This window comes from Oryctolagus cuniculus, chromosome 11 (assembly GCF_051225735.1).
Source record: "Oryctolagus cuniculus isolate XC-2025 breed Fujian yellow rabbit chromosome 11, ASM5122573v1, whole genome shotgun sequence".
Classification (NCBI taxonomy): domain Eukaryota; kingdom Metazoa; phylum Chordata; class Mammalia; order Lagomorpha; family Leporidae; genus Oryctolagus; species Oryctolagus cuniculus.
The window spans coordinates 44,863,729-44,891,425 of record NC_142877.1 but is presented as its reverse complement, the minus strand read 5'-3'; the positions used below and the strand labels follow the sequence as shown (position 1 = coordinate 44,891,425).

Below are 27,697 nucleotides of genomic sequence, written 5' to 3'. Positions count from 1 at the left end.
GTGAAACCCTTTCATGTTAGGCTTGAGTGAGCTGACGCCTAAGCCACGAGGGGCACCCAGAGGTCGTGGGCGAGTCTGAAGCTGGGCCAGCACACACCCCACACCCCACATTCTCCTATTCTGCCGATGGTGGTGCTGAACCAGTGCCCACTCTGGGGTCACCATGTGATAACCAGAGCCTTGGCTGCTGACTGTTTATTTTTTTAAACATGTACTTATTTATTTGAAGGGCAAAGTTACAGAGAGGCAGAGGCAGAGAGAGAGAGAGAGAGAGAGAGAGAGAGAGAGAGAGAGGTCTTCCATTTGTTGATTCAGATGGCCGCAAACGCTGGAGCTGTGCTGACCTGAAGCCAGGAGCCAGGAGCTTCTTCAGGTCTCCCACCCGGGTGCAGGGGCCCAAGGACTTGGGCCATCTTCCACTGCTTTCCCAGGCCATAGCAGAGAGCTGGATTGGAAGTGGAGCAGCCGGGACTTGAACCAGTGCCCATGTGGGATGTTGGCACCGCAGGCAGCAGCTTTACCAGCTACGCCATAGCGCTGTCCCTGTTTATTAAAATCAAAGGTCAAGATTATGTTTTAGAGTTCCATTCAGCTAACCTAGAAGCTTCCCTAGAATACAAGTGCTCTTGCATCACCATCTGCTCAGGAACTCTAAGCCACACCACTGTGCACCCTCACCATGCTTGGCCCTCACTGACCCAACTGTCGCCAGATGTCCTGCAGACAACCAATGGCCTGCATGGACGTTCTCAACCCCAGCAGTCCCTTCTGGACCACAGTCCACCTCTTCCCTCCCATGTAACCACGACTCCCACCCCCCCCTTTTTTTTTGACAGGCAGAGTGGACAGTGAAAGAGAGAGAGACAGAGAGAAAGGTCTTCCTTTTGCCGTAGGTTCACCCTCCAATGGCCGCTGCGGCCGGCGCACCGCGCTGATCCGATGGCAGGAGCCAGGTGCTTCTCCTGGTCTCCCATGCAGGTGCAGGGCCCAAGGACTTGGGCCATCCTCCACTGCCTTCCTGGGCCACAGCAGAGAGCTGGCCTGGAAGGGGGGCAACCGGGACAGAATCCGGCGCCCCGACCGGGACTAGAACCCGGTGTGTCTGCGCCACAAGGCGGAGGATTAGCCTATTGAGCCACGGCACTGGCCCCCACCCTTTTTGATTTTTTTTTTTTAACTTAAGATGTATGACAGGTCTTCAGAAAGTCCATGAAAAATGCATAGTATTTTATGCATGGATTTCAAAATGCTTTGCCCCAGAATAAACTTAATTTTTTTCCCTGAACCTGTTAAAGTACCCTTGTATTCTTCTTGAAAAGGGGATAAGACCATCCAAAAGCCCATCGCTGGAGCCCAGTGGTGCTCAGCCCCGGGTGCACGTTGGAATCACCTGTAAAGCTATGCAAAGACTGGAGCCTGGGTCTTTCACCAGAGGTTCTGCTATGCTGGCCTGGGCGTGGAAATTTTCAAAACACAGCAACACTGAGGGCGGTCTAATATGCAAGCAGGGCTGAGAACCGCTGTCTGAGAATCAGAGCACCTCCACACTGTTTAAAAGGCCTCTTCACGTGTCAGTAACTGTTGCTGATTTTTCTTGGCACGTGTAAACCTTTGTCCCATGCGTCTCTTCTTCTGTCTGCAGTGGACTGTAAGTCCTTTAGAGAATGGTGCATGTAGTTTCTTTGTTGGAACACATGAACCACAGGAAGACAGGAAGGAGCCAGGCTGTTGCTTTAAGCGGCACGGGTGTGTCTCTGGACCACAGATGTGTTGGGCCCGCCTGATGCAAGAGGCGGAACAAACACCTGTAATTACGTTTCCCCGTCCCCTCCCTTCCCAGTCTCTTAGTGAGAGTGGGCCAGGGAGAAGCAGCGCAGGCAAAACCAGGCACAGGGAAAGGCAGGGGAGGCCGTGGGGCTGGTGAATGCCCAGAAGACCGAAACCTGATCGAGGTGCTTTGGTAAATGACACTGAGGGCTTAAACAGAGTTCTCAGTGGTCCGGTTAGCGCCACAGTTTTGCTTCGTGCTTACTCATCCCTCTGTCCTTCTAAGGCTCTTTCACTCTCCTCACTGTCAGCTCTGGGAGGTGGGAGAACGAGATGAGAGAAACAGTTCTTCCATTCGATCGGCTAGGAAAACGGCCCCGCCACCTGTCAGACATCACCCTCTCTGAACGGGGCCTCCCTTCCCGCGGCACCTGCCGCGGAGCAGGCCTGGGCTGGGCAGGTGAGAGGGCACCAAGCCTTTGAGACATGGTGCAAGCCTGCGTTCCCCACTTCTCTCATGGAGCTTAGGGTCTTGTTGGACAGAAGCAGATACTCATGAACCCCAAAAAAGCAGGCACGTATTAAAAAGCCTGTATTAGTTAGCGGCAGACTACCACTACGTGTGGGAAGATACCGTCAGCCACTTGGGACTTGGGTCTTTTAGGCTGTGAACCTGGAAGAGGATGAAAACTTGCCTCATGCCTGGAAGATATTTTGCCAAGCCTCTTGGTTTTTCTTTTTTTTTTTTTAATGTTTATTTATTTATTTGAGTGGTAGAGCTACAGAGAGAGGGAGAGACAGAGAGAGATCTTCCATCTGCTGGTTCACTCCCCAGATGGCCACAATGGCTGGAGCTGGGCCAATCCAGAGCCAGGAGCCAGGAGCTGCTTCTGTGTCTTCAAGCCCTTGGGCCGTCTTCTGCTGCTTTCCCAGGCACATTAGCAAGGAGCTGGACTGGAAGTAGAGCAGCTGGGACTTGAACCAGTGCCCATATGAGATGCCGGCTCCACAGGTAGAGGATTAACCTACTATACCATAGCTCCGGCCCCTGTCTGTGAGCTTTTAACTTCCCCACATTGGCCATGAACCAAGGCATTCAAGTCAGGCAGCGGTCATGGACAGAAGGAGATGGAAGATCCTGAGTGTGGGAGGGGCAGAGAGGCAGGACGTGGGGGACCCCTGCCCACCGTGGTGCTGTTGCCATGATTGGCGGCATCCTGAGACTCCCAGAATGAGAAGGGGCCCAGGAATCTTCAGCCCTGCGGGGTGACATCACGTTCAGGTTGTGCCCTTGGAAGGATTCTGACGGTGCCACGTGGCGTGGTCTCCGAGACACTGTGTTCGGTTCTGCCTGGTTCCCTGGGTACTTCCAGGGCTTTGTGTGCAGGTGGCTCAGGGGACAGGTGGCTGCAGGTAGCTCTGAGCGCTGCCGAGAGATGGTTGGCTGGCAGGCGCCGAGAGTTTTCCCAGAGACGATTTTTGGGAAATGACTCTTACTGAGAGCTTGTTGAAGACAACCTTGAGAATGTGTTTCAGAAGGACCAGGAGCTCCCGGCACCGCGTGGTCACATGCCTTGGGAACCCATGACTGTGGCCTTCGAGTCCTCCTGGCCTAGGTGCTGGCCCCCTGCACAACCCCCGCCACTGGAGATTCCTGGAAGGCTTCAGTGGTTTTGATAGAGTTCCGACTCAGCAGCCACGAAACCAAAGCTGGGGCCGAATGGCACCTCTCGTCCCAGCCTTTAAGTCTGCGGGGGAGAAGAAGAAAGAATATTTTATACCATCCCTTGCCAGAGAAGTGCAGGATAATAAGCAGCAAATGCGAGAGGCGCAGTAAAGAGAAAAGCTGGTTCCTCTTTACCAAGGAGTCTTTAAAGCCCCTCCGAAGGCTGGATAAAAAGCCCCTAGAAATGGGAAACGCGTCAGTCACTTTTGGAAGGAGGAATGCATTTATAGCACCGCCATGCCAAATGGATTCCTTAGCACGTGAGAAACCCGGTGCTGGCTCTTTCGAGGGTGCTGAGAAAGGACAGGCAACAGCCTGCGTTGGGAACACTTCAAGGGTTCGAGACCCTCGAAAACACCGCAGGTGCGCAGGGGTCGGGTTCCAGGCACCTGTGTCCTGCACACAGAGCTCCCTCTCACCTTCCCACAGCACACAGCTGTGCCCTGCAGGGAGATGCGGGGGCCCGCACCCTCCGTGGCGCCTGTCTTCTCAGAGTAAGCTCCTGTGAGCCTCAAGACTTCCTGGTTCCGCTGCTCTGTGGCCTGAATCTCAGGCAAAGTGAGACACCGTCCCGAGCCACCGGCCATAGCCACTGCAGTGTGACGGGGCAGCCACTTGCGGACGTTGGGGAAACCTTGGTCCCCAGCTGCATCTCCCTGGGGCACAAGAAGTTTCTGGAAAAACAGCCGCCTTCCAGCTAACATCTGAGCCTGCAGCCTACTGAGGCCGGGCGCTCCCGGCCAGGGCAGTGGATGTCCGCTCACCTGATGGTGTCCTGGCAACCTCAGGGGAGGCGTCCCCGCAGGAAGAACGGAAGAAGCCCAAAGTGAGATTCCCCCGGCCACTCGGACGGCTCTGCTCTCTGTCCTGGTCACCCATGACAGGCCACTTGTAGAGACCATCTTTAGGCATTAAAACTCTGCTCCGACTGAGGGCCCGGGGCCACTCGTGTGTCCCACCCTGGCCCTGTGGACTCAGCCAGCAGCCGGTTGCGGCGACACACATGCTGACCTAAAGAGTCACGTGGGTGGCCATCCCCAGCATGTAGAGTTATTCCCAGAGACCACAGATGACACTAGGGTCCAGCAGAGTGAGGTCGTGAGCAGGAGGCCGTTCACTATGCGCTTTCCCCACCTTCGGGATGGCCAGATTTCTCTCTCTCCATTGAGCATCTGACCAGGGTTGGTGCTTTGTCCTCAGGACCAGGGCTCAGTGCTAGGTCTTTGTGTTCTCAGGCAGGATGCCTGCCCACCTGGCCACCCCTCCCTGCAGAGCCCTGCTGTGGACAGCCTGCCCTGGGATCCCACCCACAGGAGCAGACAGCCAGGAGGAGGGAGGCAGGACAGCCCCTCCAAAAGCAGAGGGGACCGTTTCGCATTTATGGCCGTGCCATTTCTACAGGGGCAAAGGCACACCCAGATAATCCAGAAATTTAACTTAAAATTAACTAAAGTCAGGGCTATTTTAGAGTTCGGAGGTCAGGTCTAAGACAGCAGCAGGAGCTCACCTATGGTGCAGTTCATGTGTGGAAAGTGCACAGTTCAGGGATGGGCGTGATCCTAGCTGTTACGATGGCCGCATCCCACTTCAGAGTACCCGAGTTCCAGTCCCAGCTCCGGCTCCTGCCTCCTGCCTCCGGCTTCCCGATAATGCAGTCACTGGGAAGTGGCAGATATGGCTCAGTGACTGGCTCTCCGCCACCCGTGATGGAGTCCTGGACTGAGTTTTTAATTAAAAAAAAAAAAAATCAAGTATACAATTCACTGTGTTGAGTGTGTCAACAATCTGGTTCTAGAACATGCTCATCCCCTCTTAAAACAAACACTGGTAGTCAGTCCTCGCCCTACCTCACGCCTTTGCCCTAAGCAACCTTTGATCCACTTTCTGTCTCTGTGGATTGGCCTATCCCTCACATTTCAAATAAGTGGAGTCACTCAGTGTGTGGGCTTTGGCGCCTGGCTTCTTTCACGTGGTTTGTTCATAAAGTCCGTCCGTGTTGCAGCATGGGTCAGGAATTATTTTCTCTTTAGTGCCAGATAACATTGTAATGCCAGACCACACTTGGTTTGTCCATCCATCAGCTAGGGGATATCTGGGCCATTTCCGCTTTGTGGCCGTTAGGAATATGGCTGCCCTGAACTTCCGTGCCTGCTCACGGGCATGAAGTCATTCTGAGCAGGTGAACTCGCCTCCTTGTGGCTAAGCTGCAGCTGAAACCTTGCTGCTTCCATTCTGCGAGGTGCTGAGAAGGGCTGGAAGCCTTTCTCCATAACAGCCTGATGAGAAAGTTGACACTGAGATATCCAGTTTAACTTTGAAGCTCCATGTGACTTAGTCCTAGATCCATAAGAGCCCCTGGCAGCTGTGGAAGGGAAAAGAGAAAAATGCTGGGAGAGCCGTTTGCAGGGCTGAGGCACCTGCTCCGCCAGCGCCTGCACCGGGATGTGAGCATGCGTGCAGAGCAGGCACACAATCCGCGTGCACACCCTTCCCTCTCCTGTTCTGTTGGTCCAGCTGTCCTAGCTTTCTGCTTCGGAACCAAAGTTGATGGGCAAGACCCAACGATCAAACAGAGGAAGCCAAGCCCAGAGCCGGGGCCAGGGCCAGGACACAGCCTCTGCTGCTGGATTGGAAATACTGGAAGCCATCCTTGGGCCATTTGGAGATGTTAATTAGCCTGGCTAATTCCCACTAGTCTTGGGTTGTAGTGTGTGTGCTCAGCCCATCCAGTGCTGCACCTGTTCCCTTCCTCAGAGCCCTTCCAAGGGGTCTGAATAGCCCTCTGATCTCCCACTCTGTCTGCCTTCCTGCTGGTAGGCTATTTAGCACTTGCCGAAAGCTGGAACCCTAGTCTGCTGTCCCTCTCCTTCATCCATGCCAGCTCTCAAAATCATTCCCTCTCATTATCTGGAACCATTCATCCCTTTGCACACTGACTGCTCAGTAACAAGGATCGGGGAGAGGCAGCCACTTTTCTTGTCTGACTCTGCCCACCACTGTCATCCCAGGGGCAGCCTTTGCCCCAGAAGAAGAAGCTCAATTCAAACGCTTGCCCTCTGCACCCGCACTGGGAACACCTGAAGAAAACGGTTCACCCGTTTTTGAAAAGCCTCTGGCACAGGCCTGGCAGATCTCTTCCGAAACCTGGAGCATCCAAGAAGTCCTGTGAAGCCAAAGAAGGAAGATTCTGGGTTCCGCAGGCCCAGCCTGTGTGTGTGTCTGAGTCATGAGTGGCTGCTGACTGGCACTTTGGGATCTGAGACCCACTGGGAAAGGGCTGTCCTCAGGAGCCTCGCCCACCTGCCCTTGAATGGAGGTGGAGCTGACCCTGGCCTCCCGGCACCACCCGTGTGCAAGATGGCCTTGGCACTAGACGTGTGCTCATCCTGGAGTCCCGCCTCTCTCAACGTCTTTACCAACGTCACCCCACGACGGAGCCTGCAGAGCCGTGTCTATTCCTCCATGGTTTCCCCTCTCCCAACACCCCCCGTATCTTGTTATTTACAGAAATTACATCTGTGCTCTGCATGGAAAGAGTAAGACATTCGCCCCAAGGGGAGGTGTCGCCCTCTTGGGTTGCGTGCTGCGGCTCCTCTACCAATAGCCCCAGAGGCAGGCGTTTGTCTGCTTTGTTCACCGCTGTCAGCCGGAGCCTGGGACAGTACCAGGCACATATCCGTTGCCCGGTTGATGAAAGGAGGAAATAATTATGCTTTGTGTCTCTCCCCGCTCCCCTCGGGCATCACACGCCTCCCAGTCTCTTCCCATTCCTCATCTGCAGGCACAGTGCTGTCTGCGGGTGCTGTCCAGCAGTGCGCAGGGTAGCTGATGCCTCATGCCTCCCCCCACCCCAGGGATGTATCAGGAAGCTGACGGGCCCACGCCTGTGCTCCAGCCTTTGGGAGCACGTCAAGGACAAGTGACGCTTGAGCCCCGTGGAATAATCAAGGCGCCCCCAACTGGCTCTGCCTTTGCATCTCCTTAACTCAACCATGGATTGGCAGTTACTGAGACATTCTTTGTGGTCCAGCACACCACACCAGGCTGCGTCTGGGGACGCCCAGGACAGGAGCAAACCCGTCCTCATCAGCAATTACAAACAAGTCCTCCATTGTCAGCCACGCCATCTGCTTTCTTGGTTCCTACCAATCGGGGGCCTGTGTGCACAGCAGAACCAGGGCTGAGGGGGCTGCAGGGGAGTGAGATCAAGGAGCCCCTTCATAAAAGGACCCTTTGCTCTCGCTGGAGAGCGTCAGGTGCCCTGAAAAGCTGGGCCACCCCAACTCCAGGGCGACCCACGCGGAGGCACGCTCTGTTTGCCGTCTAGAAGGAAATAGAGCCCCCACCGCACGCTGCACTGGGGGAGAACTGGGGAATCTAGATCATTCCATCAGCCAGAGGGGCCATGGAAACATCTCTCAGTAAGCGGCATCCAGCAGCCACCCAGAGCCTCTCGTGCCTGGGGCACATGGTCCCCTGGTTGGGGAGCAGTGGCTGGGAATCAAAGCAGGTGGGACTGGAAGTGCCCCTGGGTCACCCTGGACCCGGGAGTGAGCCTGAAATTCCCAGCCACAGATGAGGGCGCACAGGCGTGTTTTCATCATAGCCGTGCACATCGCTTTGAAAGAGCCCCAGCCGGGAGCATCCCTGGCCTTCTTTGGATGACATCCCGAACCTCCGCCATCTGACAGGCCGTTCCTGGTCCCCGTGCAGCCCCCAGCAGATGGGGTCAGCCCAGAACTCACAAGTGCAGCCGCGCAGACAATGGAGTCCGTGTCGCTGATCAGTGTCCTCTGTCCATACTTGATGGTGGTCTCGTGACTCTGAATTCAGGAGGGTTTTGGGGTTTGGGGGTGGGAGCCACTGCCCCAGGCTGGAGGGAGGTACATTTTCAGAGGAAACCCCACACAGGAAATAGGATTGTGTGGAAGGCCAGGGTGACAGGAAAAAGCCTGTCCGGAGTATAGAACAGCTAAGTCTCCTCCCTGCTGCTCGTGACCGAGAGCGTGAGCTTGGACCGCCACAGGGTCCCTTCCCCGACTGCCTCCCTAGGGATGTCGCATTGCAGCTGACACCGGCACTGAATTAACACGTGTATACAGCTCAGACACCTGTGAAATAGAACTCAGGAGGACGTGGGAACCTGTACACCTACAGGATCTCAGTGACTTCTGGTGGGTCACCCGTTGAATTCCCACTGCTTGTCTTGCAAAGCCTTTTTTAATCTTTGATTGTACCTTGGGCCAAATCACTCAGGGTAGGCTGGGCACCAGCAAGCGGCATCCTGGGAGTTTCGATGTCACTGTTGTTTCAGGTTTGTGAACGCGACATGAGCTCGCATTTTGTCCAGGCCAGTAGAGTTCTCGAGGGAGTTTCCAGGGCGAGGCCACGGGAGCACCCTGGCAGCTCAGGCGCGAATGTGTTATTGCCACTGTGTAAATGATCAGGTCAGGGGATGCTCGTCCTCACTTGATTCCATGTTCTCTCCCTCCAGATTAACATACGTGACACTCTGGTTGCAGTAGGTGTGCAAGGTAAGCCTGACTCCGGCTGCCCCACTCCGGGGGGGGGGGAGGGTGGAAGGTAACGCGACCACCAGGTCTCCTTCATCCCTGACACAGCTGTGCCCTCCGCCTCCCTGGGCCTCGCCCGGGCTGCCTCTGCCGGCACTCCTGCCCCTGTATGTCAGCACGGCCTTCCTTTCTTCTGCCCTGCACTCAGGCGGAATCCGACACCAACACCTGCCTTCCTAGAAAATGCCTTTGTCGCTCGCCCTCTTTGTATGTGGGGACTGCAAGAAGCCGGTGGGTGCTGCGGCCACCCCCTCTTCCGGGCCGTTAACACGCAGCCTTTCGCGGCCATCATGGAGGCCTCCCTGGCCTCCACGCGGGGAGGGCAGGCTGCGGAGGGGGCTGCTGAATGGAACAGCGTGGGGGAGGAAGAGCAGATGAAAGTGGCGGGAGCTCAGAGGGTGGAGGATCCACAGTCCAGGACCCAGAGGGCAGGCTGGCACGACAGGTGTGACTGCGCTGGCCTTGCTGTGAAAACCCTGTCCCCTGTGGAGCCCTCGCCCTTGGCATCTGACCGTGCAGTTTCCCACCGCCCCGGGCAAGGTGGTGGTGACAAGCCCTGGCATGTTAGCCACTATTGATTCTGGAAGCTCCTCCTAGAAACAGTAAGAGATGAGCAGAGGACGGGGAAGAAAAAAAAAGTGTCTGTGAACAAAGCAGCCTACTGAAGTGCGTTCCCAATGCCAAGAACAGTGCTTGCAAAGGCCCCAGCCCTGGAGGTGAGGCAGGTGAGGAAGAGGAGGCAGAAGGGCTGCTTTCGAGGTTCGCCGCGTGCCCAGGTCACACGGGAGCCTTGGAGTTCCTGCAGCAGGTGTAAAAATAGGTTACTAGGGGAAGGGTGATGAAATGAGCCTGCAGTGCACTGCGCAGGGCGCGGCGCCGCAGCGGCAACAGTGGCGGAGTGTTGCAGCAGCATTCCTCTGAAAGCCCTGGGGAGGCGGGGGTGCAGGCGCGCTGGGGCTCACTTTCCTTTCCCTCCCCGCGTGCTCATCCGGACCGACTCAGAGGCAGCGTCTTCCTGACCCGTAGCGTTAGACCCTTTAGGGAATCCAGTGAGTGGTAACTCATACACGATATCAACACGTGAACACGGGGAGAACCCAGTCGCGTGGATCGGGGATCCCCCAAAGCTGCTCGTGCAGTTCCGCCGACTGGTCGACGCTTCCACGCTGGCTTGCCCTTGATGTCACCCAGATGCCTTTCGTCTTCACGTAGCTGGGACAGTGAGCTGAATGAACTTTGAAAAGATTCGTAGCTCCTCATACGCCGCTCCAAAGCCAGGAGCACAGCCTAGAAAGACTTTGATTTGTTGATTTCCTGCGACAGACATCCTTGCTAGCTGCAAACGCAGCCTGCCAGGAGCTCCCTGGACCCCTTTCTTTGAGTGCCACAAATCCCTTAAGCCCGTGGCCAGAGACCCTCGGTCAACCCCATGATGTGGGCATTCTCTGCTTCCTTTGCAGGGGTCCTGGCCCCCGCCTGTGTGCCAGCCTGGAGGTGGAGACGCATCAGGCTCCTGCACCCCTCCCCTGAGCTCCCCACCCGCAAAACGCAGAGCCTGGGAGGGGCCTGGCAGCTGTACAGGTGCCCTCAGCAGGCCTCCCCCCTGGGGACTCCCAGAGTCACAGGTGGATCCTGAGAGAGGGCTCAAGTGGGACTTTCACACGAGGCTGTATTGGCTCGTCCCAAAACCCCATAAGCCGTGGGCTTCCAGAAAAGAAACCAAAAAACCACCAACAGCCAGAGACAAACCCGCCGTCCACAGACACTAGTGGACATCCACAGCAGGGAAGAGTCTGGGCTGCCAGGGAGGGGCCGGGGGGGGGAGGAGAGAGGGACTGGGGACTGGTTCCTGGGCCCCTGCTGTCTCCTCTCATTCATAAACTCAAGCAAAACAAGGGTCGAATTGAAGGATTTTCTCTGCATTGGTTTTGCTACTTTCACTTTGTTAGGATTTAGGGTTTTCTCAAAAATTTCATCATCACCCAGATTGGCTCTCCCCGGGGCCTTGTGCCCAGGAGAAGTGTTCCACCTCGGCAGTTGAGTGTTTTTCCACCTGTGCCTAAGACCCACCGCCCGAGGAGAGGTGGTCCTGACCACCCAGGAGCCCTCTGGGTCCAGACAGTGACACTCCTACCCAGCAATGCTCAGAAGATTCTAGAAACACAAGGTGCTGTCCCAGTGAGAGTCCCTGTAGGGCAAGAGAAATGACCGATGGCTCAGGACAGCAAACGCCAATCAGGATAGTGGGCGAGTGCCGGGTGTAGGCGCCAGCCCCCGGGGGTGGGGAGAGGGGTGCCCTGGAATGGCGGAGACAGCGCATCACTGGGCGGGGGGGGGGGGGTGCCGTTCCTTGTCACACACAGGTGTAGGGTAACAGGTTCCAAGCAAGGAGGTCAGATCCGTGTTTTTTACCCATTTGGCTCTAAGCAAGGCCTGTTTACAAAAAGGAAAAGCCCAGCCCCCTCTCTCAGCTCTCCAGCTGCCTCGCTGACATCTCCGGGTGGACCTTGCTGTCCAGCAAGAGAAATGGGTGCATAAGGAATCCCCCGTCTCGTACTTGGGGACTGCTGCAGCCCCAGCTCTGCCCGGGAGCAAGAGCTCAGGGGCACAGCCAAGGCCAGCGCCCACGGTGCAATCTCTGTTCTTTCACAATGCACAGGGCCAGGGTAACCGCCCTGCGCTCAGACCAGGAGAGCAGCTGGTGACTTGCGGCCGCCAGCCCAGGGCTGGCGTTGGAAGGACAGCTTGGCCCTGTCAAGTTTGTTTTTCTGCTTCCTGAGGATGGCAGGTCAGGTCCGGGGCCTGGCACACAGGACAGAAGAGACCCAGGGATGCGGCAAAGTGGAAGCGAGCTTTAATCACCTTGGGCCATTCCACTGGGGGCTGCTGGCGATGGACAGTGACCAGGAGGCCAGCCTTTCCTTTCACATCAGCACATGTGTTGGTTCCCCGTTCTCTGTTGTTTTTTGTTTCTTTTTTTTTTTTTAATTTTTTTTTGACAGGCAGAGTTAGTGAGAGAGAGAGACAGAGTGAAAGGTCTTCCTTCTGTTGGTTCACCCCCCAAATGGCCGCTACGGCCGGCGCACTGCGCTGATCCAAAGCCAGGAGCCAGGTGCTTTTCCTGGTCTCCCATGGGGTACAGGGCCCAAGCACCTGGGCCATCCTCCACTGCACTCCCTGGCCACAGCAGAGAGCTGGCCTGGAAGAGGGGCAACCGGGACTAGAACCCGGTGCCCATATGGCATGTCGGCGCCGCAGGCAGAGGATTAACCGAGTGAGCCATGGCGCCTGCCCCTGTGTTTTGTTTCTTTTTGAGTAAACCGTGAATCCTCACAGACTGGGGTCTTGAGCTGCTTCCTTCCATGTTTACAAAGCCCTCAGACCCCCACTGCTCAGCGCCTGTCCGGGCTCTAGAGCCCCCCGTAGGTGTCTGGCAGTGAGTAGCTTCTGGAATGTTCTGTGTGCAGGATCCAGAAATGCCCGGTTGCAGATACCTGGCGTTAGCAGAAGAGACGCATTAGGACTCGGAAGTCGTAGTGGACTCCCCTGGACTCTCCTGCTCAGGGATTGCATTTGGCCTCCATGAACCAGTGGCCCTGACTCGACTGTAGGCAGCAAGTAGCTCACCACGCCACTCCTCTCTGGTGGTTTTACCAACCCCTTGGTTTTCGGCCTGGAGTCCACTCTTCTCAGTAACAGTTTGGTTTGGGGATTCTGAGTGGGGGAGTGGGGAATCTGGCACCCATGTTTGCTAACAGTCACATGGACTTGAGTCCTTTCTGTTATCTGGGGTGGAAAAGTGTAATGACCAAGTTGTTTTTTTTTTTTTTTTAATTTTCTCTCAGAAAAACAAATACCATATTTTTGCAATAAATGCCTTTCAGCAACATTTGTGGAGGCTCAGTCATCCGGGAAGCCCCCCCCACCCTGTCCCCACCCCAGTGGAGCCCAATTGTGATGAGCCCTAGTGGCCTGAGGCCGGGCCAGGCCACGCCCCTCACCTGTCTGCCCCCCAGTTCCCAGATTTCCGTCTGAGTCGGAGTCCAGGGGTGTAGCCTTGTTTTGTACCTTAAAAGACAGGAATTGCACAGAGTGATGACTTTTCTCCAAGGAGGCGGGCCTTCCACCGATGGAAATGAGGAACCCTGCACGGGTGAGTGGCTGTCACGAGTGTCGTCACACCCAAGCCCGCTGGGTGGACTGAGGAGACCCCCGGCCATCCAGATGAGAGACCCTGCAGCCCGCGGCGGGCCACGTGGACCCTGTCTCCCTGGCCCCCCACAGTGTGACCACCTGTGCCCCGGTCTGCTGACTCTGCCATGGGGAGGATGGATGAGTCCCTTCACCCTCGCTGTGTGTCCCTCTCTACCCGCTGAAGGCCGCATCCTTATCTGAAGGGAGACTCAGCGGGCAACAGCCGTGGTTTTTCTTTGCACTCGGCATCTATGTATGATCCACGTGAAGTGAATGTTTCTTAACGTTTTCAGGTCTACCACGTTTAGTACATGTAAATAAGAAAAAAAACTTTGATAAATATGGTAAATTAAGTTATAGCGTGTCATTGGATTCTTATTTTGTTCTCTTGTTATTTAATCTTCCTGATGATCCACGCCTTTGCAGGTGTGTGTGTGTGTGTGTGTGTGTGTGCGTGTGCACGCGTGCCAGGACACACGGCGCTGGCAGCCACGCCGGGGAAAGCACACAGCTCCATTGGTGACCGCCACTTGGCTCTCCATGTGACCTTGACTCCCTCTTCCATTCTGATTTACTGTGATGATTTAAATAAAGTAGAAACCAGCACCTAGGCGCTGTGTGATTCTTTCATCCTTGTTATCGTTTGTAGGAAAATAAAGTTTATTCCTGGCATCTAGTAAAATTTTATTTTTTTTTTTGGAAAAGTTGTTCAAAAGCATTCTTTGTAATAAAAGCCTACGCATTACCCAAAAAAACAGTAGCTGCTTCCAATCCAGGGCCGTTACAGCTGTGTCGACGTGAAATTCATCTCTCAGCCCATCACACACAAAGGCTGGGATCCACCCACGAGGGGGCCTGGGTCCATGTGTCGTTGGCTTGTCCTGCTGTCCTGCAGTAGTGCAGTCCACACCTCCCTTAATGACTCAATGCCAGCGTCAGCATTGCCTGCCACTGCGTTGGCATCGAGGTCCACGGTGAACGGCGCCCTTGCTTGGTCCTTCCAGGGCAGCCCCCTGCACCTGCTCCCTTCCAGTGGTCTGGAGTCTGGGTCCTGATGAGCAGTGGGCAGACTTGGAGGGTTTGTCTTACCAATGAGAGGCAATCATGGGCTTCTGTGGTTTTCCTGACCCTGAGGAGGAGCCTGCCTCAGGTCGCCTGACAGCCTGGCCAGTGCCACTCTGCCAGGGTCCCGAGCCACTCCCAGGCACTGCACTCGAGACGTGGGCCAAGTGTGTAAAACTCATTCACTCGTCCACTTAGCAGATATTCCTATACTGCTCAATACTTGCAAACATTTCACTGAAGCTGAAGGGGTTCAGGTGCCTCCCTGGAAGTCAAGTGGAGCCTGCACTGATCTGGCTCCTTTTTTTGCTTTTGGTTGATAGCAAGAGCCTGTCTAAAGCTACCCTTGCTTCCTCATAGAATGAAGTCCAGTGTGTTTCAGAACTCTGCAGCCTAGGAAGCAGTATACCGACTTCCTTCAGAAAGGTTCATGAGTTGCCTACGCCCACTCTGTCTCCCACCCCTGCCCCAGATTCTGCTCCTACCCTGTGGGAAGCAGAACCTGAGTATCTGCATTCCTCAAAACTGTCCAGGGAACCTGCAGGTGGAGTTGGATAGAGGGGCCTGGGCCAACCCCACGGGCAATGCTCTGGGCAGCACCTGCCATGCTCCCGCCTGTATACCAAGGGGAGTAGAGTGGCGTTCCTGGTCTCACTAACGAGCCAGCCTTGTAGTGCACCCTCCATGACTCTGCACATGCCCTGGGGGATAATGGAGAGATAATTTTCACATCTGGAAATGGCCATTGGAAATCCCAAGGACATGAGACAAGCCACCTTCTAAAACAGTTTGCTTGCTTATTTACAGCAAAAGGATGGGAAGCAGGGACATGTGGTCCATTATGCTTTCAGTAAGTCATCAGATCACCTTCAAAAAAATGCCTGTCAAATCAAACCATCCCTTGCAAGACCTGCAGAATTCCAGAAAGAACTGCGGATCCAGCGGTTCCAAAGGGACTACTATCACTACAAGCAGTGGTCTCATAAAGGTCTCCCTTAGCTTTTGCCAGGTGCCTGAGTTTAAACAAAGATTATTCTTAAGGCCACAGTAGGATTCTCTAAGTATTCCAGGGAAGATGCAGCAAAGCTCATCTCACGACGAGAAGACACCGACATTTGTATCTGCTCAACTTCTGTAAACCGAGTCTGATGGCATTCCGGCTCTGTGTATGAACTAAATTGAGCCCACTTCGGTTTATGAAATCATTGATGTTCAAGGGGCGCTATCATCATTTGCTGAAGTAACTTCCATTGAATTTCATTTTTCAAACCAAAACATGAAAGCCATGGACGTGACACACAAGGTAAATGGAACCCCTGTGTATTCAGTTAACTTACGGTCTTGTTTTTTTGAAGATTTATTTATTTACTTGAAAGTCAGAGTTACACAGAGGAAGAAGGAGAGAGAGAGAGAGAGAGAGAGGTCTTTCATCCGCTGGTTCACTCCTCAAATGGTCACAATGACCAGAACTGAGCTGATCTGAAGCCAGGAACCAGGAGCTTCTTCCAGGTCTCCCATGCAGGTGCAGAGGCCCAATGACTTGGGCCATCTTCTACTGCTCTCCCAGGCCATAACAGAGAGCTGGATCAGAAGTAGAGCAGCCAGGACTCGAACCAGTGTCCATATGGGATGCCAGCACTGCTGGCGGCAGCTTTACCCGCTATGCTACAGCACTGGCCCCTAACTCACAGTCTTATGAAAGGTCATTTTCCATGCTGCACACACCACCTCCTCCAGCAGGTACCAAGCAGCCAGAAAGCGAGGGTCCCATGTGAGGACACCTGCACAGCAGCAGTCGCCGTTCCTTCCATTGTATGCACCGTGTGCCGAGAACAAAGTCTCCATGTACATATGGTCGTCACAATTTTTCATTTTAAAAAATTTAAACTAAGAAATACTTTTAATGGCATGGAGTATCGCCTGCCTGTGAAGATGCCCACACCCCACATCCCAGTGCTGGGGTTTCCTTCCCAGCTCCAGCTCCTGCCTCCAGCTTCCTCTAGTGCTGGCCCATGGAGGCAGCCCTGATGCCACTAGTGATTGGGTTCCTGCCACCCACATGGGAGACCTGGATGGAGTCCCCGACTCCCAGCTTCAGCCCTGGTGAGCTGCTGCAGGCATTTGGGGGAGTGAACCAGTGGATGGGAACTCCTGCTCTCTCTCTCTTCCCCTCTCTCAGCCCTTAAATAAATAAAAAATGCTTACAATAACTTAAAAAATAATATACTTTTGGCCGGCACCACGGCTCACTAGGCTAATCTTCTACCTTGTGGCGCCGGCACACCGGGTTCTAGTCCCGGTCGGGGCACCGGATTCTGTCCCGGTTGCCCCTCTTCCAGGCCAGCTCTCTGCTGTGGCCAGGGAGTGCAGTGGAGGATGGCCCAAGTGCTTGGGCCCTGCACCCCATGGGAGACCAGGAGAAGCACCTGGCTCCTGCCTTCCGATCGGCGCGGTGCACCAGTTGCAGCGCCGCTGGCCGCGGCGGTCATTAGAGGGTGAACCAACGGCAAAGGAAGACCTTTCTCTGTCTCTCTCTCTCACTGTCCACTCTGCCTGTCAAAATAATAATAATAATAATAATATACTTTCAATACCTACAGCTCCACTATCCTAGATTGGATAAAGACAAGGGATAAGTGAAGCATTTATGTTTTTCTGGAAGATTCTATCTTGTTCAGAACAAATGTAGAGGAGAAGCTATGCAGTCCCGGTTTGTGGGCTCCTTTGTGTTCTGTGTCAGATGAGAAAGGCAGGCTCAGAACGTCCTTAAAGCTGCTCTCTCCTCGGGTGGCAGAGGGCCTCTGCACGGCAGGCATTGACTGTCCTATCTAACACATCTTGGGAAGGGAAGTCAGTGTACTGAGGGTCTCAGGGCCACAGTGTCCTTTCCTGTGTGTCCAGGTACCCTGTGCAGTCTCCCATTGGTGCGGCCCCGCCCTCCTGCACACTGCCTCTTGAGTTGGGCAGCACATTCTGTCTGAACACCTCGCCCCGCAGCAGCTCCCTCCCAGGCTCAGGGTCCCCGGGGTGCCTCTCACCGCCCAGGGTGTGAAGTGGCCCGGGCCTTGCTATTACAGACCCTCAAAGGATCTTTTTGACTTCAGAAAATAGCCTGGCAAAGAAAAGCTTTTTCCCATGAATACTCGACCACTGCATTATGCTCCTCGGATGGCAGAGGTGAGTACTTTTGATCAATATTCCCAAGAGAAACCGCTGCTGGGCTAAGTGCAAGCCTGGGGCCTCGGGAGCGGGGCTCCCTCCCACTCGGTGCCTCTCTCTCTCTCTCTCTCTCTCTCTCTCTCTCTCCCCACCAACAGAGCCGGGGAGGGCAGCATGTTAAATGGCCTCATCTTCTGCTTTCAGAAGCGGTGGCCACAGTCTGCTATCCGCCACTGGAAATGCCGATTTCTGACACCTGCCTTCCCAGAACCCTTGGCGTTGTCCGTTCCAGGCACCCGTGCAGGTGGGAGACCTCTAGGCAGGAGCTGTCCTTCACCCAGCAGGTGTATTTACTCCGCATCCACGAGATTGTGATGGAATAGCAGAGTGTGTGCCTTCCTAACTTCCAAAAATGATGTTCTGCCTCTTACCCCACATCCCTATCCCAGGATGGACAAGCAGGCTACTCAAAAGAATAGTTATCTCCGTGGAGAGCCTTCTCTGTAGATTAATGCAACCACACACAGAAATACAGAGTTTGCTTTTGTCTTTTTAAAGTCCTGTTTTATTTATTTGAAAAGCATAGTGGCAGAGAGAGAGAGAGAGAGCGCGTGAGCTTCCATCCACTGGTTTATTCCCCAAATGGCTGCGACGGCCATTCTCACTGGCACCTGCCCTCAGTAATTCATCCCATCTCCACCTCAGCCAGCAAAATACATCATTTATTTGTTCAAGACTCTGGGCTACTTCTCTTTGTGCCCAGGAGGCCACACTATCCAGTTTGGGCTCTAAAAGATCCAAGAAGAACCTTCAAGGGCTCAGCCAGACAAGTCCGAGGGCCGCTCACTTCCTGCCACGTAGCGCTCCCCACAGCTGCCTGTAAGAGACCACTGCTGGCACCAGCACGGCTGCACCTGGCACCACCTCCTTCATGTCCCCATCTTCTGTGTGCGAGTGCCTAGAGGTCAAGAACCTCTCATGTGGGCTGCGAAGGTGACCTAGCTCCTTACTATTAGGCATCGATTGTAACGCCCCACACATTGTCCACACTCCCTTAAAGGAGGTGTAGCTGCAAGGGAGGCTGGAAAGGCAAGTTTCTGGGTTCCAGCTTGGGGAAGCAGTGCTCAATCGCTGGGAAACTCAGACCATAGGAAGTTCAAAGTCACGGAGCAAGCAGAAAGCAGCGTCACTTTCCGTGGAGGGCTGGGGGAGGGAGGATGCTACTCTTTCCTCATTTTGTCAATGAGAAAACAGACAATCAGGAACTTGTGCAAGGCCACAAGGCTCTTAAATGATGGAGACAAGATGATGAAAGCAGATGTTGGAGCTCCAAGGTCCTGGCACCTAACAGCGACACGCTGCTGAGAAGACCTGGCTTCCTCTGTAGGTGCACCTGTGAGGAGCAGCACCTGCTGCTCATTATTATCAAGACCCACTGCCTTCAGTGGCCTTGGCACTCTCTCTGCGGTATAAAATTAAATTTTTCCTTGAAGAGATGTATAATTTGGGACATGCTCAAGCTGACTTGCCCCAAATGGTAGGGTTAGAAACATACCAGGGGATTCCAATTCAATCCCATCAAGGTGGCATGTACCAATGCCATCTCACTATTCCAAGTGATCAATTTCAGTTCACAATTGATCATAATGAAAGGACTAAGAGTCAAAGGGAGCACATAAACAAGTCTAGTACCTGCTAACACTAACCGATAGAATAAAGGGGAGAGTGATCCAACATGGGAAGTGAGATACTCAGCAGACTCATAGAATGGCAGATGTCCTAAATAGCACTCTGGCCTCAGAATCAGCCCTAAAGGCATTCGGATCTGGCTGAAAAGCCCATGAGAGTATTTCAGGCATGGAAAGCCAAGACACTCTGGCAAAAGATCTCTGCGAGTGAGATCCCAGTGGAAAGAACAGGTCTTCAAAGAAGGAGGTACCTTTCTCTGAAGGGAGGAGAGAACCTCCACTTTGACTATGACCTTGTCTAAACAAGATAAGAATCGGAGAACTCAGAGGGCTTCCATAGCCTTGGAAACTCATGACTGGAGCATAGGGAGATTACTGATGCCATAGACAGGAGTGTCAATTGGTAAAGTCAACAACAGGAGTCACTGTGCACTTACTCCTCATGTAGGATCTCTGTCCTTAATGTGCTGTGCATTGAGATTTAATGCTATAACTAGTACTCAAACAATATATTTCACTTTGTGTTTCTATGGGGGTGCAAACTGTTGAAATCTTTACTTAATGTATACTAAACTGATCCTCTGTAAAAAAAAAAAAAGAAAGAAATTATCAACTCCCAACTTGACTCTCACTGGGATTAAACATAACAATAGGTCTGATCTGATTTCATCATCATTTTTAAAAAAATCATCTATTATTTTTCACTTTATGTTTCTGTGTGGGAGCAAACTGTTGAAATCCTTACTTAATGTATACTAAGCTGATCTTCTGTATATTAAGATAATCGAAAATGAATCTTGATGTGAATGGAAGGGGAGAGGGAGTGGGAAAGGGGAGGGTTGTGGGTGGGAGGGACGGTATGGGGGGGAAGCCATTGTAATCCATAAATCGTACTTTGGAAATTTATATTCATTAAATAAAAGTTAAAAAAAATTTTCCTTGAAATATTTTCTCAAAAATTATCAGACAGCAAGGCTGGCTTTATGGTACAGCAGGTTAAGCCACCACCTGCAACCTGCATCTTAGGCATCCCATAAGAGCGCCAGTTGCAGTCCCGGCTGCTCCACTTCCAATCCAGCTCCCTGCTAATGTGCCTGGGAAAGCAGTGGAAGATGGCCCAAATATATGTCACCCTTGAGAAACCCAGAGGGAGTTCCAGGCTCCTCAGCTATTGCAGCCATTTAGAGAGCGAACGAGTGGGTAGAAGATCTCTTTCTCTCTCTGTCTCTCTCTGTAACTCTACCTTTCAAATAAAATTTTTAAAAGATTTTATTGATTTGAGAGGTAGAGCTACAGACAGTGAGAAAGAGAGGCAGAGAGAAAGGTCTTCCATTGGTTCACTCCCAAGATGGCCGCTATGGCTGACACTGTGCTGATCCGAAGCCAGGAACTAGGAGCCTCCTCCTGGTCTCCCATGTGGGTGCAGAGGCCCAAGAACCTGGCCCATCTTCCACTGCTCTCCCAGGCCACAGCAGAGAGCTGGATCAGAAGAGGAGGGGCAGCCGGGACTAGAACCAGCACGACATGGGATGCTGGCACCGCAGGTTGAGGATTAACCTGCGCCACGGCGCCGGCCCCATCATATAAATTTTTAAAATCTTAAGAAAAAAAGTTATGAGACTGTGCGAACCAGAGTTAGCATGCAGGTCCCTCTGTATGCACTGGTGTTGCCTGTGTTGCCCTCAGGGTGAAGCTGGGCAGGACCTGCTTTGCAGGAATGGTGCTTGGAGAGTGTTCCATCTCTCACACGTGCTGGTTGCCATGGTTCCAGGAGGTGAGTTGCTTGCAGGTATACAATACAAGTGATCTCCACAACAAAGTGTTTTTAGAACCAAAGTGGAAGAGAGAGAACTGGATGGAAGGTGGCTTGGGTGATCAGACCCGAAGTCAGATTCTCGCTGTGGTGCTGCTTAAAACACCACTGTTTACAATCAAGTCTTTTGCTTCTCTCCATTGCGGTTTGCATCTACGGGATGTGGGAGTCGATCAAAAAATGATGCAGAATGTGCAAATTGACTGCTACAAATGTGCACCTGTGTAAGAGCCTTCATCACTATCACAAAGTGCTGGAGTCACCGGGTTTCCTCCCGGGCAGTGGTCATTCGTGTGTGCAGGTTGGATCCTGCAGAAATAAGAAGTGCTCGGGCCGGCGCCGCGGCTCACTAGGCTAATCCTCCGCCTTGCAGCGCTGCCACACCGGGTTCTAGTCCCGGTCGGGGCACCGGATTCTGTCCCGGTTGCCCCTCTTCCAGGCCAGCTCTCTGCTGTGGCCAGGGAGTGCAGTGGAGGATGGCCCAAGTGCTTGGGCCCTGCACCCCATGGGAGACCAGGAGAAGCACCTGGCTCCTGCCATCGGATCAGCGCGGTGCGCCGGCCGCAGTGCGCCAGCCGCGACGGCCATTGGAGGGTGAACCAACGGCAAAAGGAAGACCTTTCTCTCTGTCTCTCTCTCTCTCACTGTCCACTCTGCCTGTCAAAAAAAAAAAAAAGAAAGAAAGAAAGAAATAAGAAGTGCTCCAGAGGTGGGCCTTTTTCCCTAGCAGTTAAGATACAGGCTGGGTTGCCCATGTCCAGCCTGGGTTTGAGTCCCGGCTCTGCTCCTGTTTCTAGCTTCCTCCTGATGCATAGACTGGGTGGCAGCAGGTGAGGATTTGGGTCCCTGCCACCCACACAGGAGATCTGGATTGAGTTCCTGACTCCAGTTTCAGCCTCTAGAAGGGGCACCGGGGAGAACCAGTGGGTAGGAGGTCTCTTTCTCTCTCCCTCTTATCTATCATCTAGCTGGCTATCTAATCTGTCTATTTCTGGGTCTCAAATGAAAGAGTTTAAAAAAATTCGTAAATGGTCTTCTCCAATGCGTAAGAGAGACTACTTGATGACTCACTTGGCTCCTCCCCGTCCTACTGCGGTAAGAGATATGCAGGCTATCATTTGGGAGTCAAATTGCCAAGTTGCAAAGCAGTGGTTTCTATGATGTGGGATTAGAGCCGCCCATGTTCATGGGGCACCATGTTGTGCTCTGTTCGGTAGTCCCTTCCCAAGAGGATAGACTCCAGACCCTTGCGCTGGGCTGGTGTTGTGGCGCAGTGGACAAAGCTGCCGCCTGCAATGCCAGCGTCCCATGCTGGAGCACCTGTCGGAATCCCAGACACCGCACTTCCAATGGCCAAGTACTTGGGCCCCTGCTACCCACATGGGAGACCAGGATGGAGTTCCTGGTTCCTGGCTTCCAGTTGGCCTAGTCCCAGTCACTGTGGCCATTTGGGGAGTGAAACAATGCATGAAAGATCTTCCTCTGTGTAACTGCCTTTCAAAGAAATAAATAAATCTTTAAAAAAAAAAAAAAGCCCTTGCACTTCCCTATCCTTTTGTTTCTTTGTTTTTTCATTTTTTTCTTTGTTCACGATCCATTTGAATTCTCCCACACTGGAACATTGGCCCGTGGGGATTTCTATCCATGGACAGGTTTCCTTCTTGATCTCAGCTAAATGTCCCACCTACAAGCTATGTCACTTCTTCAGGACCTTCCATTTCTGCGTTCTGTTGTACAAGAAATAATGACCAATACAGCCTTGTCAAATAATTGTGATAATTCAGTGAGTAATCCATCTTAAGGCCTTAAACCAGGCAAATAATATGACTATTAGTTATTATAGTTATAGATAGGAACTCCATCCAGGTCTCCCTTGTGAGTGGCAGGGGTCCAAGCACTTGAGCCGTCACTGCCGCCCCTCAAGATATATTAACAGGAAGCTGGACCGGAAGCGGAGCAGCTGGGACTTGAACTGGATTTGCATGTCTGAGGATTGCGTGAAAGCAACCATAATTAACATGATGAACAGTCTGGGGGGACAGGCATTGTGCTAAGTGGGTCAAGTCACTGCTTTCGATGCCTACATCCCATAAAGGAGGGCTCTCTCTGACTTAGCGACCCAGCTGCCTGATACTGTGCATCCCGGGAGGCAGCAGATGGTGGCTCAAGTGCTTGGGCCCCAGCCACCCACACAGGAGGCTCAGGTGGAGTTCTGGGCTCCTGGCTTTGGCCTGGCAAGCCTTGGCTATTGCAGGCATTTGTGGAGTACATCAGTGGATGACAGCTTTCTCTCTCTCTCCCTCTCTCTCTCTCTCTCTCCTTCTCCCCCTACCTTTCAAGTACCTAAATAATAAATATTACAAAAATCATAGGGGCCAGCACTGTGGTGCAGTGGGTTAACACCCCGGCCTAAAGGGCTGGCATCCCATATGGGCACTGGTTCGAGAGCGGGCTGCTCTACTTCTGATCCAGCTCTCTGCTATGGCCTGGGAAAGCAGTAGAAGATGGCCCAAGTCCTTGGGCCCCTGCACCTGCATGGTAGACCGGAGGAAGCTCCTGGCTCCTGGCTTAGGATCAGCGCAGCTCTAGCCATTGTGGCCAATTGGGGAGTGAACCAGCAGTTTAAAGACCTCTCTCTCTCTCTGCCTCTCCTCTCTCTGTGTAACTCTGACTTTCAAATAAATAAATAAATCTTTTTAAAAATCATGAACAGTCATAATAAAACTATTTTGAGAGCAATTTTCTACTTTCAGAAAAATCTAGTACATTTTTCTTTTGAACTGATTTTATAATGTATCTAAATTGTGACACCTGTAAAGATAGTGGCACTCAGTTTTGCAATTTTCTTTCTTTCGTTCTTTCTTTCTTTCTTTCTTTTTTTTTTTTTTTTTTTTTTTTTGACAGGCAGAGTAGACAGTGAGAGAGAGAGAGAGAGACAGAGAGAAAGGTCTCCCTTTGCCGTTGGTTCACCCTCCAATGACCGCTGTGGCCAGCGGCGCTGCAACTGGCGCACCGCGCCGATCGGAAGGCAGGAGCCAGGTGCTTATTCTGGTCTCCCATGGGGTGCAGGGCCCAAGCACTTGGGCCATCCTCCACTGCACTCCCTGGCCACAGCAGAGAGCTGGCCTGGAAGAGGAGCAACCGGGACAGAATCCGGCACCCGGACCGGGACTAGAACCCAGTGTGCCGGCGCCGCAAGGCGGAGGATTAGCCTAGTGAGCCGCGGTCCCGGCAGTTTTGCAGTTTTCAAGAATTCTGTGAAATTTCTGCCATCAAGACACAACTGAGCAAAACACAGTCTTCATAAGAACCACATTTGTGGGCTGTCTCTCTGGCACAGTAGGTTAAGCCTCTGTCTGCAGCGCCAGCACCCTAATATGAGCACAGGTTCGAGTCCCGGCTGCTCCACTGCCAATCCAGCTCCCTGCTAATGTGCCTGGGAAAGCAGTAGAAGATGGCCCTAGTGCTTGGGCCCCTGCACCCATGTAGGAGACCAGGAAGAAGCTCCTGGCTGCTAGCTTTGAATCGGTGCAGCTCTGCTGTTGAAGCTATTTGGGAGAGAACTAGCAGGTGGAAGATCTCTCTCTCTCTCTCTCTCTCTAACTCTGCTTTACAAATAAATAAGTAAATCTTTAAAAAAAATACAAGGGGGGGAGGAAACACATTTTTCTCTCTAGTTAATGGAGCAAAACATTTTCTGATATAAATATGAAATATTAATTGTGTGATTATTAAAAGATTTTAAAGCTATACCTTATATTTCATGATCCATCAGATACTCCCATGAAAACCTTCAGGAAGGTAGTAAGGATAATAATTGTGTTTCAAAGGCAGCAATAAAAATTTTCCATTCAAAGACCAGAAGGAAGAAAGAATATGTTCCTTTGTGATGCAAAAGTTTTGCTCTAGGGCTGGTGTTGTGACTCCCTTGATTAAGCCACTGCCTTTGAGACCTGCAGTTTTGAGTTCCAGCTGCTCCACTTATGATCCAGCTCCCTGCTAATGCACCTGGGAAAGCAGCAGAGGATGGCCCAAGTGGGAGACCTGGATGAAGCTCCTGGCTCCTGGCTTTGGCCTGGCCCAGCCCTGGCCATTGCAGCCATCTGGGGAGTGAACCAATGAAAAGAAGATCTTTCTCCCTCCCTCTTTCTCTCTGTAACTCTGCCTTTCAAATAAATAAATAAATATTTAAAAAAAAAAAAAGATTGACTGTGATCTGCTACATGATTCTGTTCAAATCTGGGCACCCGGGACCTGCACTGTGGGTCCCCTTCCTTTGTCCCTGGGATTCTTAATTCATGTTCCCTTCAGTTTCCGCCCAGCTCCTAACAACCTCTTTGTGGCTGAGTTCTAGAAGGGTGACTGCTCATTTTACATAATCTGTAGACAGATAGTGACGGAAAAGCACTGCAATCAACTGACCTTCGAGGCTTCTCCGTGGCGATGTCAGCCACGGGCGTTACAGCCGACCTCCCCATCACTCTGTCCTTCATGCTGGGAGGACATTTTAGCCCGATTTTCTTTCCCTCTCCTGTAGAGAGGGTTTCTCTGAGACCCACCCCTCCACGCACGCACTGTCACCTTCTCTGTATCCTATCAGATTCAGCACATAATAGCCACTGGGCACCTTTGTCCATTCCGCCACCCTCAGGTGTGACTGTCACCTGGAGGTGGCTTGGGGCAGGGAACGTTGCATCAGGGCCCCCACTCCTGCACAACAGATGTCCCGTGCACACAGGAGGGCCTTCTCTGAACAGTGAAAGAGGAGAACAAGGAACTAGGGTTGGTGTTTCCCGTATTATTGTTTTCCCACGTGGAAGGGGCAGGGATGGACAAAGGCGCTTCCGATGAAGGGGGGTGGGGGGCTCTGGTTATCTCTGTGCAAACCAGGTCCACAAGCTTCTTACAGATGGCGGCCATGGTGCTGTAGGGCACGGATGGGAGAGGCCAGAAACGGTGCCTCTCGGTCACCACACTTTGCAATGTGCTCCTGCCGGCAGCAAGCATCCCATAGGCTTCATTTCAGTTTGGTGAGTGTTCTAAGAATGGCTGGTCCCAGTTGTACGGGCGTATGTGATGAGCTAAAGAGAAAACATCAGCCCTGCTGCTTTTGTGTGGAAATGCCACCAGCAAGACCACACAGTATAGAAATCTTCAAACAAGGCCAACACAAATGCACTCAGCCCGTTGCCCATCTGCTCACCATATATTCCGCCAGGGGGAAGCAGGCACCTCCTGGATGTCCCGCTTTGCACAGACAACGAAGCAAACCTGCAATGAAACGATGTGGGAGACCGGAGATGACGCCCGGGGCCTGCACGATGGAGGGCTGTGTGTTTGGATCAGCGCAAACGTTATCAGCCAACTTCAGGTCATTTGTTCCAGAATATTCTGTGATCCTGGGAGGCCCACGGGGCTTTCGTAAAATAGTTGTGGATGGAAAGTTTTAAGTCATTTTTCTCGCCCATCTGTGAGAGATCAGTTTCCTTCACCCCATCCCTGGTCCCTCGCAGGTGACACCTCTCATGATCTCCCCCTGCAGAAGCTCCAGAGGAGTGCGTCCAGGGAGATGGGACTCAGCCCCTAGGACACAAGACTTGTCGCCGTTTGCTTGCACAAGGTGAAGGGGTGTCGAAAATGATCGATCTAGGGGCGGCACTGTGGCACAGCGGGTTGAAGCCACCACCTGCAGTGCCGGCATCCCTTATGGACGCTGGTTCAAATCCCGGCTGCTCCACTTCTGATCCAGCTCTCTGCAATGGCCCCAAAGCAGTGGAAGATGGCCCAAGTCCCTGGGCCCCTGCACCCGCGTGGGAGACCCAGAAGAAGCTCTTGGCTCCTGGCTTTGGATCAGCTCAGCTCCGGCTGCTGTGGCCAACTGGGAACTGAACCAACAGATGGAGGATGTGTGTGTGTGTGTGTCTCTCTCTCTGTGGCTCTACCTCTCTATGGGAAAGCTTAGATAATTTTAAGTTCATGAGCTGGAAGCTGTACCTCCTTCACTCTCTGTTGCCATGTTCATCTACCCATCAATCAGGGGACCCCGCCCCAGGAAGTACCTCCTCTTACCCAGGACGTGGGGTGGTACCACGTAGACACTTCCATTTTTCTAAACTGATAAAAAGGATGTGCGGAAGCTCTCGCTCCTCCAGGTGGACTCAGGATGAGCTGGGCAGAGTATGATAATCTCTTTGGCCCACTCTCCCTTAATGAAGCCCTAATGGGCCTGTGTATTTTTCTCACTTTGTAAATAAAGTTTATCACACTGCATGAAGTGTTTGGGCCTCTATTTTAGAAATCTCGGGGCTGGTGCTGTGGTGTAGCATGTAAAGCCGCCACCTGCTGTGCCGGCATCCCATATGGGCGCCAGTTCGAGTCCCAGCTGCTCCACTTCCCATCTAGCTTTCTGTTATGGCCTGGGAAAACTGTAGAAGATGGCCCAAGTTCTTAGGTCCCTGCACCTGAGTGGGAGACCTGGAAGAAGCTCCTGGCTCCTGGCTTCAGATCAGCACAGCTCCAGCTGTTGCAATCAACTGGGGAGTGAACCAGTGAATGGAAGACCTCTCTCTCTCTCTCTCTCTCTGCTTCTCCTTCTCTCTGTGTGTATAACTGACTTTCAAATAAATAAATAAATAAATATTTTTTAAAAAAATATATCTTCTCTAAGTAAAAGGCAAGAACCTGGAAAATTAATTTAGGCCCAGTGCAGCCTGTA

At 52.7% G+C, this 27,697-nt stretch overlaps 1 protein-coding gene across 11 annotated transcripts in view; it reads left to right on the top strand.

Moving 5' to 3' along the window:
• RALGAPA2 (Ral GTPase activating protein catalytic subunit alpha 2) overlaps positions 1-13,870 on the top strand; it is a 327,703-nt gene extending 313,833 nt beyond the window's left edge. For 4 of the 11 annotated variants that reach the window (XM_089307361.1, XM_089307359.1, XM_089307357.1 and 1 more), the window contains 2 exons: positions 8,988-9,027; positions 10,527-10,974. In XM_089307361.1, the coding sequence (XP_089163487.1) occupies positions 8,988-8,992 (5 nt within the window). In that variant the 3' untranslated portion in view covers positions 8,993-9,027; positions 10,527-10,974. Of the gene's footprint in view, positions 1-8,987; positions 9,028-10,526; positions 10,975-13,142 lie in introns of those variants that run through there. The other 7 variants (XM_089307358.1, XM_051845326.3, XM_070052131.2 and 4 more) reach the window with 5 other exon arrangements.
• The last annotated feature ends 13,827 nt before the right edge of the window (positions 13,871-27,697 follow it).